The sequence below is a fragment of the Delphinapterus leucas genome, chromosome 1 (assembly GCF_059928025.1).
Source record: "Delphinapterus leucas isolate spDelLeu-1000000601 "Yukka" chromosome 1, BTC_Dleu_Yukka2, whole genome shotgun sequence".
Lineage (NCBI taxonomy): Eukaryota > Metazoa > Chordata > Mammalia > Artiodactyla > Monodontidae > Delphinapterus > Delphinapterus leucas.
The window spans coordinates 11,004,723-11,017,652 of NC_143129.1; the positions used below are offsets into that span (position 1 = coordinate 11,004,723).

The window sequence follows — 12,930 nt, forward strand, 5'->3', positions numbered from 1 at the left end:
AGTACTTAGCAGTGCAGGGATATTGAATTGAAATCCATGTACTGTTCAGATCACCAGGCAAGAGGACCTTTTGGCTCCTCTTCTGTCTATCAGAGAATTAAATACCAATTCATTCGAAAAACAGCAAAGACTTTTAGAAAAAAATTGAGCTTGAGTTCATGTGGGGATACCTATATTCCAGATCTCAGAGATTTAATAATTTTGGGAACCTCATAAAAGCAACCTTAAGAGTTAGGCTTAACTGACCTTTTTCATATGACAAAGTATTTTCAAATTAAACCTCCTCTTGGTGGTTAGTATTTACCTTTTTGCACAATTAAACATCCCAAAATTATTCAAATGGAGAGCAATTTTTGTGTTTGTTTTCTGGAAACAGGGCTGGCCTGGCAAAATAAGGTTTCTGAATGACCTCTGGGGAAGCTCACCTAGAAGGTATCTGTGGATACCTGTCCCCGGCAGTAAAAGGCTTTTGGATGTTGATTGTGTCACTGAATGAGTTGACCTATGACATCTCCAAATCCATGACATGAAGGGCTGAGTCACAACAGGGTTCAGGAGCACCTATGCTTTGGGGACTTTTACCAACACACATACTTGTTTCCATTTGGTGTTTACTTTATTTCAGCCTGAATAAACTTCAGTTTTGGAGCCTCGAGCTGCAAACCATGAACACCTCCAGGAGGTGCTTCTTAGAGCTGGGAGAGGTGGATTCGGGAGCAGTTTTCAAGGATAGTTTGTCACCCAACCCCATGGCTGGTTCTTAAAGCGGCTGTCCTCAGGCAGGTACTGCCAAATATATTTGATGGGTGTCATTCCCAGGTTCCTGGGACCACATAAAGCAAAACCTGGGCACCAAAATTACAGAAGAATGGGCTTAAATGGGAGACTTGCATTTTTGACATCGCTTTTCAATGAAATGCACAGCAGTAAAAGTTGCACTTTTGCTGGAAGCCAGTTAAAATGTGAAAGGTCATATTCACTCCAGAATTAAGGAAAGTTTCATGATTTGAATCATATCCCTGTCGAGCATAAAACCAGGTCAAGTTGGCTAGTTAATCATCATCAAAAGGACGATTTAAACCGAGAAAGATTTAAACTCAGTCTTTCTTGCTGGTGATGATTGTAGGTGACTGTGATTCCTTAACACAAGAGGTTTAAGGAGTAATGCTAAAAGGCTGGGTAAAAAAAAGTACTCTCTGTAAAGAAAACTTGTTTTTGTTTTCTTTCATTCTTATCGTCAGTTGTTTGGGGGACTGAGAGACCTGCGCCCTTTGATTTATTTTCTGACAGTTTTATTGAGGACATACAGGTGGTCTACACAGTTCATGCCAGTCTTGCAGATGAAGTGATTTCTCCAGTCGGCTGGGGCTGCCACCACAGGGGCAATTTGAGACATGAGAACGACATGAAGAAGTAACCTTTCTTTGCACGAAATCTGCTTATTTTACAAATACATCATAAGATGGATGGGAAGGGGGTTGGAGAAGCAGTTACCCATGGCATTGGTTTGGCAGACCAATGAGTAGGAGGTGGGAGCCTGTTTTTCAGGCTAAGTTCATGGCACCTGGATGGGGCAGAGCAGAGACTTAAACCTATGTTTGTCTCCAAAGGCTCTTAAAGTGAAGATAAAAGTTCCTCTTTCAGAGAGCTGTCCTAAGGTTTAAATGAGCCGGGATGCATGTAGAGTAGCTAAATATAGTCCTGGCCCTTAGCCAGAGCTCCCCAAAGGATCCCTCACTGTCCTTGTAATAATGGAAGCGTTCATTACACTGACCCCTTCTAGTTCCGCCTCTAGGTACGATACCAGTTACTCTTCAATAACTGCAGCTAATACTGATTGATAATGATAATAATTGTGCTACCCAGGGCCAAACTCTGGGACCACACTTTCCTCTGTCTGAGATGAAGGCCTGTTAAACAGTGATCATTTAAGGAAGTAAAATAGGGCAGGTTTGACGGCTGGTTTAAGTTACAGTCGTTTGTCATTTCCTGCTGCCCTTTGCACTCACTGTGCCTACAGGAGCCGTGTGAGAGGAGAAGGCCCCTTGAAGGAGCCTTCCTGTCCCTCCTTGTAAACACACACCAGATGTGCCTTTTGCATTGGCTGCCCGGCCAGGGTTCGCCCAGGGCAGGAAGCGGGACAGCTCTGTCCCCTTTACACCCCAGCCCCCAAGCCTGTAGATGGCTGTGCTGGAAGGACAGGGGACCCTCAACCACCCAGACCAGGGCTTGGAGTGAATGGATTCTCACCATATTTCCCGCTCTGAGAGAAATCAGCATGCGTTTGTCATCTTTTATTAATATTAGGCTAATTAACCTTACTCTGAAGGTGAATACTGCATGGCCCACTGGTTCCCAGAGCAGCAGTTTTGCAAAAGCAAAGGAATTAGAAGCAGATGAGTCCTGCATCCTGCTGTGTTCTTTGGTTTGCCTTTTTGGTGTGGACAGGTGTGTCTCAGTCACCAACCACCAGGTAACAAATCAACCTAAACCTTAGTGATGTCAAACAATGATTTATGATTTCTCTTTGATTCCGCAGCTTGATGGGGTTGTTCCTCTGCTGGTTTCACAGGGGTCACCATGTGGCTGCATCCAGCAGGGAGGGTGGCTGGGAGCCTGGCAGAGCTGAGCCTCTCTCCAGTTGGTACATTCACTCCAGACTTCACAGCAGGGAAGTCTCAGGACAACCATCTAAGGGAAGGAAAAAAACCTGCAAGTCTCTTGCACCTAGCATCATTTCCATGACATGATGTTGGTCAAAGTAAGTCACAAAGCTAGCCCTGACTCAGGGGATGGCAAACAGACCCACCTCTTGAGAGGAGCAGTGGCAAGCACAATACAAACAAGCACGAGAGGAATTGTTTCCACCATCTCTGAAACCAAGCTAACACAAATTGCAAAAATACACACGATGTGAATGTTGCATCATTTGCAAATATTTTCTCCCATTCTGTAGGTTGTCTTTTTGTTTTGTTTAAGGTTTCCTTTGCTGTGCAAAAGCTTTTAAGTTTAATTAGGTCCCATTTGTTTATTTTTGGTTTTATTTCCATTGCTCTAGGAGATGGATCCAAAAAAATATTGCTGTGATTTACGTCAGAGGTCTTTAATCCATTTTGAGTTTATTTTTGTGTATGGTGTTAGGGAGTGTTCTAATTTCATTCTTTTACATGTAGTTGTCCAGTTTACCCAGCACCACTTATTGAAGAGACTGTCTTTTCTCCACTGTGTATTCTTGCCTTCTTTGTCATAGATTAATTGACAATAGGTGTGTGGGTTTGTTTCTGGGCTTTCTATCCTGCTCCATTGATCTATATGTTTGTTTTTGTGCCAGCACCATACTGTTTTGATTACTGTATCTTTGTAGGGTAGTCTGAAGCCAGGGAGTATGATTCCTCCAGCTCTGTTCTTCTTTCTCAAGATTGTTTTGGCTATTTGGGGTCTTTTGTGTTTCCATAAAAATTTAAAAAATTTTTGTTCCAGTTTTGGGATTAATTTCAAAAATATACATAGAGCTCATACACCTTAAAAAAAAAACCCAAAAAACAACCCAATCAAATATGGGCAAAAGACCTAAATAGACATTTCTCCAAAGAAGACATACAGGTGGCCAACAGGCACATGAAAAGATGCTCAAAATCACTAATTATTAGAGAAATGCAAGTCAAAGCTACAATGAGGTATCATCTCATACCAGTCAGAATGGCCATCATTAGAATATCTACAAGTAATAAATGCTGGAGAGGGTGTGGAGAAAAGGAAACCCTCATACACTGTTGGTGGGAATGTAAATTGATACAGTCACTGTGGAGAACAGTATGGAAGTTCCTTCAAAAACTAAAAATACAGTTACAATATGATCCTGCAATCCCACTCCTGGATATATATATCAGGAGTAAACTAAAAGATACATGCACCCCAATGTTCATAGAAGCACTATTTACAATAGCCAAGGCATGGAAGCAACCTAAATGTCTGTCAACAGATGAATGGATAAAGAAGATGTGGTATATATATACAATGGAATATTACTAAGCCATAATAAAAGAAGGAAATAATGCCATTTGAAGCAACATGGATGGGCCTAGAGACTATCATTTTAAGTGAAGTAAGTCAGAAAGAGAAAGAAAAATATATTATATCACTTTATTTGTATCTAAAAAAGTGATACAAATAAACTTATTTACAAGACAGAAATAGACTCACAAATATAGAAATACAGAAAACAAACTTATGGTCACCAAAGGGGATAGTAGGGGGGGGGAGCGGTAAATTAGGAGTTTGGGAGCAGCACGTACACACTGCTATATATAAAATAGGTAAATAACAAGGACTTACTGTATAGCGTAGGGAACTATGTTCAATATCTTGTAATAATCTATAATGGAAAAGAATCTGAAAAAGAATATATATATATATATATACTATAATACATATTATATATATATCTGAATCACTGTGCTGTCACCTGAAACTAACACAACATTGTAAATTAACTATACTACTATAAAAAAAAAGTTAATTAAAAAAAGTCACCCCAACATTGGTGATGCAATTACTAGACTTTTCTACTTAAGGTGAGATTTATCTTGTTAAAGATGGCTCAGTACAAATACTCCATAGGGCTAACTTGGAAGCATTCTGACATAAGATATTGTATATCTAGCTTGTTCAAAGATGCAGATTTGACTTGCTGGGCTAGTCAGTAAGTAACCTCCTATATGTTTGGCACGTCCACATGGAATCATTCATTTATTAATGCCTGCATGCATTCATTCATATATATATTTGAACATGCATTCCTATGTGAAGCTCTGAACTAGGCACTGGAGGAGGGTGAGTAGCCAGATTAGTTAGACATCTTTTCTACACTTAAAGTATTACCATTGACAGTTATCTTTTTCTTCTTACCCTTGCTGATCCCAACAGGACCAACTTCTCCTCTGTGATGCTTTTTAGTTTGTAGTTTTTTAAAGTCAGCTACTTTTTTTTTCTTTAAGCAAGAGCTCTTTTTGTCCTCTCCATATAAGCCTCTATTAAGAAGTTGTAACTCTAATGGGATGTAAATGTAAAGAAAATGTCTTATGGCATACTCCACATGCAGACACCCAGAGACATCCATTTTCTTCGACAAACACTTAAAACAATATGAAAAATTGAGGGAAAGCCAAAGATTAAGCCATTAATAGCTACAAAGCTATTACAGTTTAGTAGCAGGAACATCCAATGACAAGTCACACAAATCTTGGGCACTTTGGGATTTTGCTGGTGGCAGGCACAAGTAACATTCATTTATTATTTGTACATTTATGCAGAAAATATTCATTCTGTTGTTATTGTACATTAGGCCTGTTTTAAATGAGGGATTTTGCAGTGAAAGAAGAAAAACAAAGTTCTTGTGCCCATGTAACTTAAACTTTAGTCAGGAGAAACAGACAGCAAAAATTGTGTGATTTGTCAGGTAGTGATAAACAGTATGGAAAAAAAATAAAGCAGAGGAAGATGAGGGAAAACCAGCAAAGAGTCTGAGAGGGGCTGGACGGTGGGGTAAAAGGAAAATCAGGAAGAAATGGTGACCCATTGGGTGGCAAGTATTTCAAGAATGGAATGACCGCTGTTTCAAAGGCTGCTGAAGTCTGAGGATGGGCTGTTGTGTTTGGCAACGTGTCCATTGGTGACCCTGACACGAGCTCTTTTGTGGGGTGGTGCAGAGAAAAGCCAAATTAGTTTGATTTCAAGAGAGAATGGGAGGAGAGGAAGGGGAGACAGAGAATATAAAACTCTCTTATGGACGTTTTGCTGACAGGCATAGTGAGGAACGGGATGGTAATTGGAGGAAGATGGGGCCACAGAAGGTAATTTTATACGGTAGAAAATATGGCAGCATGTTTGGTGCTATTGGAAATGATCTAGTACAGTGGGAATGTTGCTGATGTGGAAGGTAGAGGGGCGATTTCTGGAGTGGTGTCCTTGAGTAGTTGAGGAGCATGGCTTGCTATAGAACATATATAAAAATTCATGTTATTAATTTTCTAAGCATATATCCAAAGTATATCGGGTTGGCCAAAAAGTTCGTTCGAGTTTTTCCATAAGTTGGTACAGAAAAATCCGAGCGAACTTTTTGGCCAAACCAATATATGCATACATTTAAATTTTTTATTTATATACTACTTTAATAGCATGCTATATGCATTTCAAAACACATATAAAAATCTAATTAAATCTTTGGAGGAAAAAATACATAAATAGGAGGCCCGGTATTTTCCCTCCAAACCACACAGATAGTCCTACACACACGCTCGTTGAGGTGCGTGCACTGTACTTTGGGGTTCTTACCTTTAGACAAGGTCACTGTCTGACACTGACTTATCAAAAAGCAGTCGGAAGGAAAAAGCTTGGTCTTTCAGGTTTGAGAACACGAGGTTTCCTTTTCTTCTGTTTTCTGCCTCGGAAAGTGTTTCGACCTTAAGCAACACCTTACAAAGGACAAGGACTTTAAACACAGCGCTTGGGGTGATTTAGTTAAAACGTTCTTCAAATGCTCCTAGAGGTTACTTTTGTCACATGTAGTGTCACAAAATGCAAAAAAATACTCAGAAAGAGGAACAACCACATTTCAATTTTTATTTGTGGATGGTGAGTCGCTCTTTAACCATAGGTCTTTCCCATAACTTTCTCGACTCCATAACTGAAGGACAAAAAATGTGCATCTCCTCATAGGTACAAACTAAAACCTTTCGCTACAGGAAGAGTGAGAGATGTGTCTATTTTTTTTTTTTCTGTAGTTTCTGTGTGAAAAAAATGCAGTTGCCAGCTGATGGGCAAACTAAAAACGTGTCCCCAAGTTGCAAAGAGTACAGAGTGTAAATGTCAGGCACTGGAGCTTTTCCCAGAAGTCGCATCCTCAGGAAGGTATTTTTCCTAATTATGAGGCTGAAATTGTTGGCACAAGAAACACTGTTCCGTGATTGGCTAACATAATACAATAAAACAATGGTGTCAAGTTGAACCACTATGAACATCTATACAGTGGTCAAAGGAGTCCTTCCCACAGTTTCAGTGTGGTCCCAGTTGTAACCTGATGTCTCCAGGTTTGTCAGAAAAACACTCAGGTACAAGTGTCCCATTCGCAGTGTGTGGATCTCTTCCTCTAGAGACAGGATGGTCCTAAATCAGCCTTTCCATTGCAGGGGGAGCCGTCATGCTCCACATCTCCACGCGAGAGCCATCCTTTTCCTGACGGCTGGGGCTGTAGGACCCCTGAGTTGCCCTCTTGTTGGAGGCAACGACAGAGGCCACCACTGCCAGGAAGAGGATCAACAACAAGGCTAAAGTCACTGAACCGATGGCGGCGAAGACATCTGAGAGCAAGTCGTCTGCCAACTGCAAGGATAGAAATAATTGTGATGTGAGTTACAGAGCAAAGGAGAACGTCCAGGTCAAGGAACTACCCTGGAATGGAAACCAAGCAGAGCGCAGGTGCCACTCAGTGCTGGAGAAAGATCAAGGTGTGGAAGGAAAGTCAGGTGTCCTTATTCCAAGATCATGAGACTGTGACTGTCTCTAGAGTCCAAGGTCTAGAGTCAGAAAGTGAGGCAGGAGACATCTACTGTGTCTACTCTGTGTCTTAATTTCAGTGACTGAGGTCATTTGTGTGACATCAAGGCCAAAGGATGAACCCGCACGTTTATTTGTAAAATAGTTCTGCATCTATAGAGATGTATGGCTCACAGTCTTTTGACTCCCTTGCAAAAAGTTCTGATTTTGCACCGAAAAAAAATTGTTGTTTTACAGCCTTTCTTGGGAAAGGAAGAAAATTAAATTAGTTGGTTCTCATGGGAAAGATCTTGAGACATAGGCTGGGCTGCAATGAGCTGGTTTCCACAGTCATCACTTTGACTTGGATTTGATGTGACAATTGAATGGTTGTGAAAACACACGTGCGGCACGTGGAACCAAACCTGGGAACAGAAAACTGCAGGCAGCGCCCCACATGGAGTAGCTGGGTCCTGGACCCTCAGGGGTGTGCCTTGTACAGAGTGGTTTGCCTAACGTTGATTCCAATGTGTTTGCCAAGCGCTTTTTGCAATGGGTAAAATGAAACTGATTTAGTTGCATAGAAATATTAAAGACAGGACACAGTTGCTGTTTGAATTTTTAACAGGTTTTCAAAGAAATATTTCTGTCAGGGTAAGTAAAAGCAGAAGTAAATTCGTTGACCTTCTCATTTAGCTTTCTCTAGGACCCCATTCCCTGTTACCTAACCAAGCTACTGTTATAAATGTAATCTTTGTTAGTTTAACATCCTAGGGAATTTTAAACACCTTTGTTTTCCTTTGTGTTTTTACTTTGCTGTTGTTGTTCACTGTGCTTTGATTTAGCCATTATATAATTAATATAATCCTTTAATACAGTATCTCTTCATAATATTGTCTTGGGTATACTCACTATGAGCCTTGTTTGAATGTGCTTCATTAGTTTCCTCATTCATTCAACAATGCTTATCGGCTATCTGCTATAAACACTGAACTGAGCTAGGAGATAAAAATAGAAGGTAAGTCAAAGTCTGAAATCTGGAGCTCAGACACGCGCACACATATACACAGATAATCATACATTATAAACACGTTATGATAATGTCATAAATGAACAGCATAGGGGTGTAGGTAGACTAATATTGGAATGTGGCATGTGATTACCTTTTGAAGGATAAATGAACATTCAAATAGTTCGAATGGGAAATTCTACTTGGATGAAACAATTTGAAATCAAAAGAGCAAGAGTATATAAAAGTCCTTAGAGTTTGGGGAAACAGTAGGAAATCAGGCGTGACGAAATGTATTGTCCATAAATGTGTACGTTTGAGTGGGAAAAGGATTTAAAAAGTTGGTGAGAGACAGAACTGTAAGGTAGATGAGTCTGGACAAGAAATTTGAAGGCCACACTAAAATTCGGACTTGGTCCTGAGGTCAGTGGGAGCCAGTGAAGGTGTTTGAGAGCATGATATGATCAAGTCTGTGTTTCATTAAAACTTGGCTCTGGTAACAGGGTGGAGGGTGGGTGGAAGTGAAGGTGGGGCTGGAGGTGGAGGAAATAGGAGTTTATTGTATTAGTCGTGGTTAGATGACCTCGGTCTAAGTTTGCCAGTGGAGTGAGACTCGAAGAGGAAAAGGTGGAGAGAGACTTGGGAGGCGGAGCCAGTCCACGGCAGACGGTGCGAGCGAGGCTGGGGGGAGCGGAGGGAAGACAAGAATGGTCACCACAGGAGGTGACCCTGTTGGCTGGGGTCTCATTAGCTGGGATAAGATACACAGGAGCAGAAACAGGCGTGCATGGGAAGACTTTTAGGCTGGGAAAAGCTAGCGTCAGGTTCCTGAGCAACATTCAGGTGTGCGCTGCTACTCTCCACATTATTGTCTAAAATTCTGGGTCACAGCAACTTTTCCAGTTATTGGAGAAAAAGCATATAGAGTTTCATAGAATTCAGTCGTTCTTGAGAAAAATTGTTTACCTCAACTAGAGGGCAGGTTCTCCGGCCACACTGTGTGGCAATGACATCCTTTATCTGTAGAGATAACTGTGGGCTGGGACAGATGAATACAGCCATAGACCTGGCCTTGAAAGCTCAAGAGCCTGGGTCTCAGCAGGACAGATGGACCCCTTGGTGTCATCTGGGGACCTCTAGAGTGTGTAATCCTCTTGTTCCTAGATGCTGAATTCTCCTTAATCTGTCCAGTAAACTGTGTCATCTTTGGGAGTCAATGGCTGTTCTGCTGGGTGGGTGAGTTGGGAGGGTCCACACCCACACAGAGAGGAGACGATCACTTGGTTTGCCTCTGTTTTCTAAACTTCTCCGGCGTCTTCTCATTTGGGCTGAGAAAGATTGCTCGGGTAAAGCTAATGCCACCCAGACCCTCGCACCTGCCACCCTGCAGCTGGAGAGGGAGGGGACGTGGCAGGTGTAGGCGCTGAGTTCTTGTTGGGACCCCAGTTCTGGCAAAACCAGAGGACTGATCCGCTTCACTTATCTTGTGACCTGCGGGGAACCAAGGCTCTTGTCTGTAGAGGCTCCACTGCTCTCAGCAATGTGGAGAGAATGGAAGGGCCAGCTCCAGACCCGAGAGAAACCCCCTGCCTCTACTGGCTGTGTGCTGAGCGGCGGGCCTCAGCCAGTCCCTGCAAGACCCTGGGTTTGATCACCTGTAACACCAGATCCTAGCATCTACTCCCAGGGATGGGAGTCAGGAGACACAACACATGCAAAAGCCAAAGAGAATGTCCCAGAGTAAGTTCCCAGCACAGGAGAATGTGAGCAACCGTGAAGATGTGATGTATCACCTTGCTGACTTCATTCAATTCTGAAAGATGAAGTAGAACTCCCTCAGTGCCTCGGGATACAACCCGGGAGCCAACCTACAAACCTAACATGGCAATTCCGAGCTTCAGATAAAGTTTTGGATGAAATGGCTGGCCTAGCGATATCAGATAGGGCGTGTCACTCGGCTTTGGTGGGGAGCTGAGGGAGTCAGTTTGAAATCGCCTCTGAAGGGCCCTTTGCTTTTGAATTCCCCTGGCTGAAAGGCCTTTTTTGCTCCGCTATTCTTCAACTGGGCTTAAAATACACAGCCCTGGAATGGATCCTTTGATAGCTGAAACTGCTGGGACACAGGAACTGACAAGGCCGCCAGGTGTGGACCGTCCTAAAAAACAGCGTGAGTTTAAGGCCAGGCCTGTTTGGATGGGTTGTGCTGCTAATGCTGCACTTTTGAATAACCTTTTTCAGAAAAGATAGACCCCAAATTAATTAAAATTTCATGTAAAATTACTTTTCAGATGGCTTATGCTGCAATCTGTATTGTTAACATCCCGTTTAAATGTACATTTTATACATGATCACATTAAACTGTGGTGACTTGGAACTCCCCATCTGCAGAATGAAATAAATAGGTGCTTCATTTTTTTTCCTCCATGGAAGATTCATTCTGAAACGCTGACTGGTTGTGGCCAAATGTGCCCCAAGGCAAGGATGCACACTGGCATTCCCAGGGGAAACTGCCAAAACTTATTTTGAACCTTCTCACCTGAGCCTAGGCTAGAACACGCTGGAAATACACATTAGCTTTTTTCCCTTAAACTCCAGAAGAGGAATTCTATGCTGTGATTCCTCTGAGGGGAGACTGGAAACAGAATGCACTTGCAAAACAGACGGACATGGGTTTGAATCCAGTTTTGCCACTGGTGTCCTACACTTATCTCTGCTGTTTGTCCACCTGTAAAGCGGGAGTGACAGTTCCTGCGTCCTAGGCTTGCTCTGAGACGTGGAGTATCCAGGTGTGTGGAGCTTCTCTGAGGGGCAGGCTCAGAAGGGAAGTCAGTCCTCGTGGCCACTCCTGTTTAGCACTCTTCAGAGGGATGACCCTTCCCCAGCTGATTTCCCCGGTCCTGCTTGGGCATCAGAACACCCACCAGATGCCACCCACTCTGGCAACAAGTCGGGACTCAGAACCCAGCCTGGGAGCCGAGAAGGGCAGCCGCTGACCTGGAGCTGGCAGGGGCCTGGGCCATCTGGCCGTCAGGGCCCACAGCCCCTCACTAGCTGACTGCTGGTCAGTTCATCTGATTTTGAAAACACAGAACGAGCTGGCTTGTCTGGAAAGGAAAAGTAATGAGACTGTCTCTGCCCTCAGCACCAGGACCTGCCTGTCATAATATTTAGGGCCAATTTGGAAAAACGTGAAAATAATAAACACATTGGAAGGAGCCTGGAAAAACAGGATATCTTAGGAAACTTGACCTCCTATTTCCAGGTGAAAGGAGGTGAAGACGTTAAAGCTTTGACTTGAGGTGAGGAAATTCTAGGACTGAGGCCATGGTTTCCCCCTTAGGGGCATATTTTTCTCACGTCGGATTTTGTAAAATCAGCAGAAGTACGTTTGTAGTTGAAAAAAGCAGAAATGTTGGGAGTTAAAAACTGGCTCCTGAAAAACACTAGGGTGGAGTGAATTCCCCAAATCCTTCTTAGAATTCAGTTTATATGTCCGTTGTATGGAAATATGTGGAGACAGTTGAAGACAGGAAGTTAGAATGTTTGGATGTGCTAGTTGATTACAGGTTATATTCCAGCTTCAATATGTGAGTTTCTGAAATGTGTGTGTGTGTGTGTGTGTGTGTAGTGTTACACAAGTACATAATAGTACGTTATGTACTATTATGAGCGTCAGTGATTAATGGGAAAAATACTTTAAAGATGTTGTGTTTTTACAAAGCTGGTTATAATATTTACCTTCCATCTGTGTATCTAAAGTGAAATGAGGACATCTCTTTGACTCTCATCCTTCAAATTAAAAATAAAGAAGAGATAGATGAGAGAGAGAGAGAGAGAGAGAGAGAGAGCAAGCAGTTCTTGTGAATTACTTTTGTAACAAGTAGGTCTTCAATTTGGTGGATGGTAGAAAACTCCCACACAGACCTGGGTCCTTGAACTATCTCTTATTAGTGAATTGCTAGGAACAGCCGTTTCCATAGTAATATTGAATTAGTGCCAGAACTCTGTTTTTAAAATGAATATTGCTGCAGCAGCCAATTTTCAACCATAAATACACTGTCCCCTTTACAGTTATAAGGGGGGAAACAGGGTACTGAGAAGCTGAAAGCGGGGCCTTGGGCAGCATCCTGGCACAGGGAGGGGACCACCCAGCAGATGCTCCTGCCACCTTGTAAAATGCTCAGGACTGGGAAGCATGGCAGCCACGGAGCCCCCTCCAGGCAGCTGACGGCTGCAGGGACCAGGGGGCGTCTGAACTGCAAGCCCAGTAGCATTTTCTCCTTGGTGCTCCCATCTCTTCATCTGCTGCTCTGCCTCTCCCAGAAGACACACAGGCTCTCAAAGGAAGCCGACATAGTCTTTCAACCAATTTTCACCAAGTAATTACA

At 42.7% G+C, this 12,930-nt stretch overlaps 1 protein-coding gene across 2 annotated transcripts in view; it reads right to left on the reverse strand.

The window, feature by feature from the left end:
• Positions 1 to 2,014: 2,014 nt before the first annotated feature.
• The window catches only part of CRB1 (crumbs cell polarity complex component 1), a 270,924-nt gene continuing 260,008 nt past the window's right edge, over positions 2,015 to 12,930 (reverse strand). Inside the window, exon 11 of one of the 2 annotated variants that reach the window (XM_089906531.1) lies at positions 2,015 to 7,380. In XM_089906531.1, coding sequence (XP_089762657.1) covers positions 7,165 to 7,380 — 216 coding nt within the window. In that variant the 3' untranslated portion in view covers positions 2,015 to 7,164. The remainder of the gene's footprint in view (positions 7,381 to 12,930) is intronic. The other variant, XM_089906528.1, reaches the window with a different exon arrangement.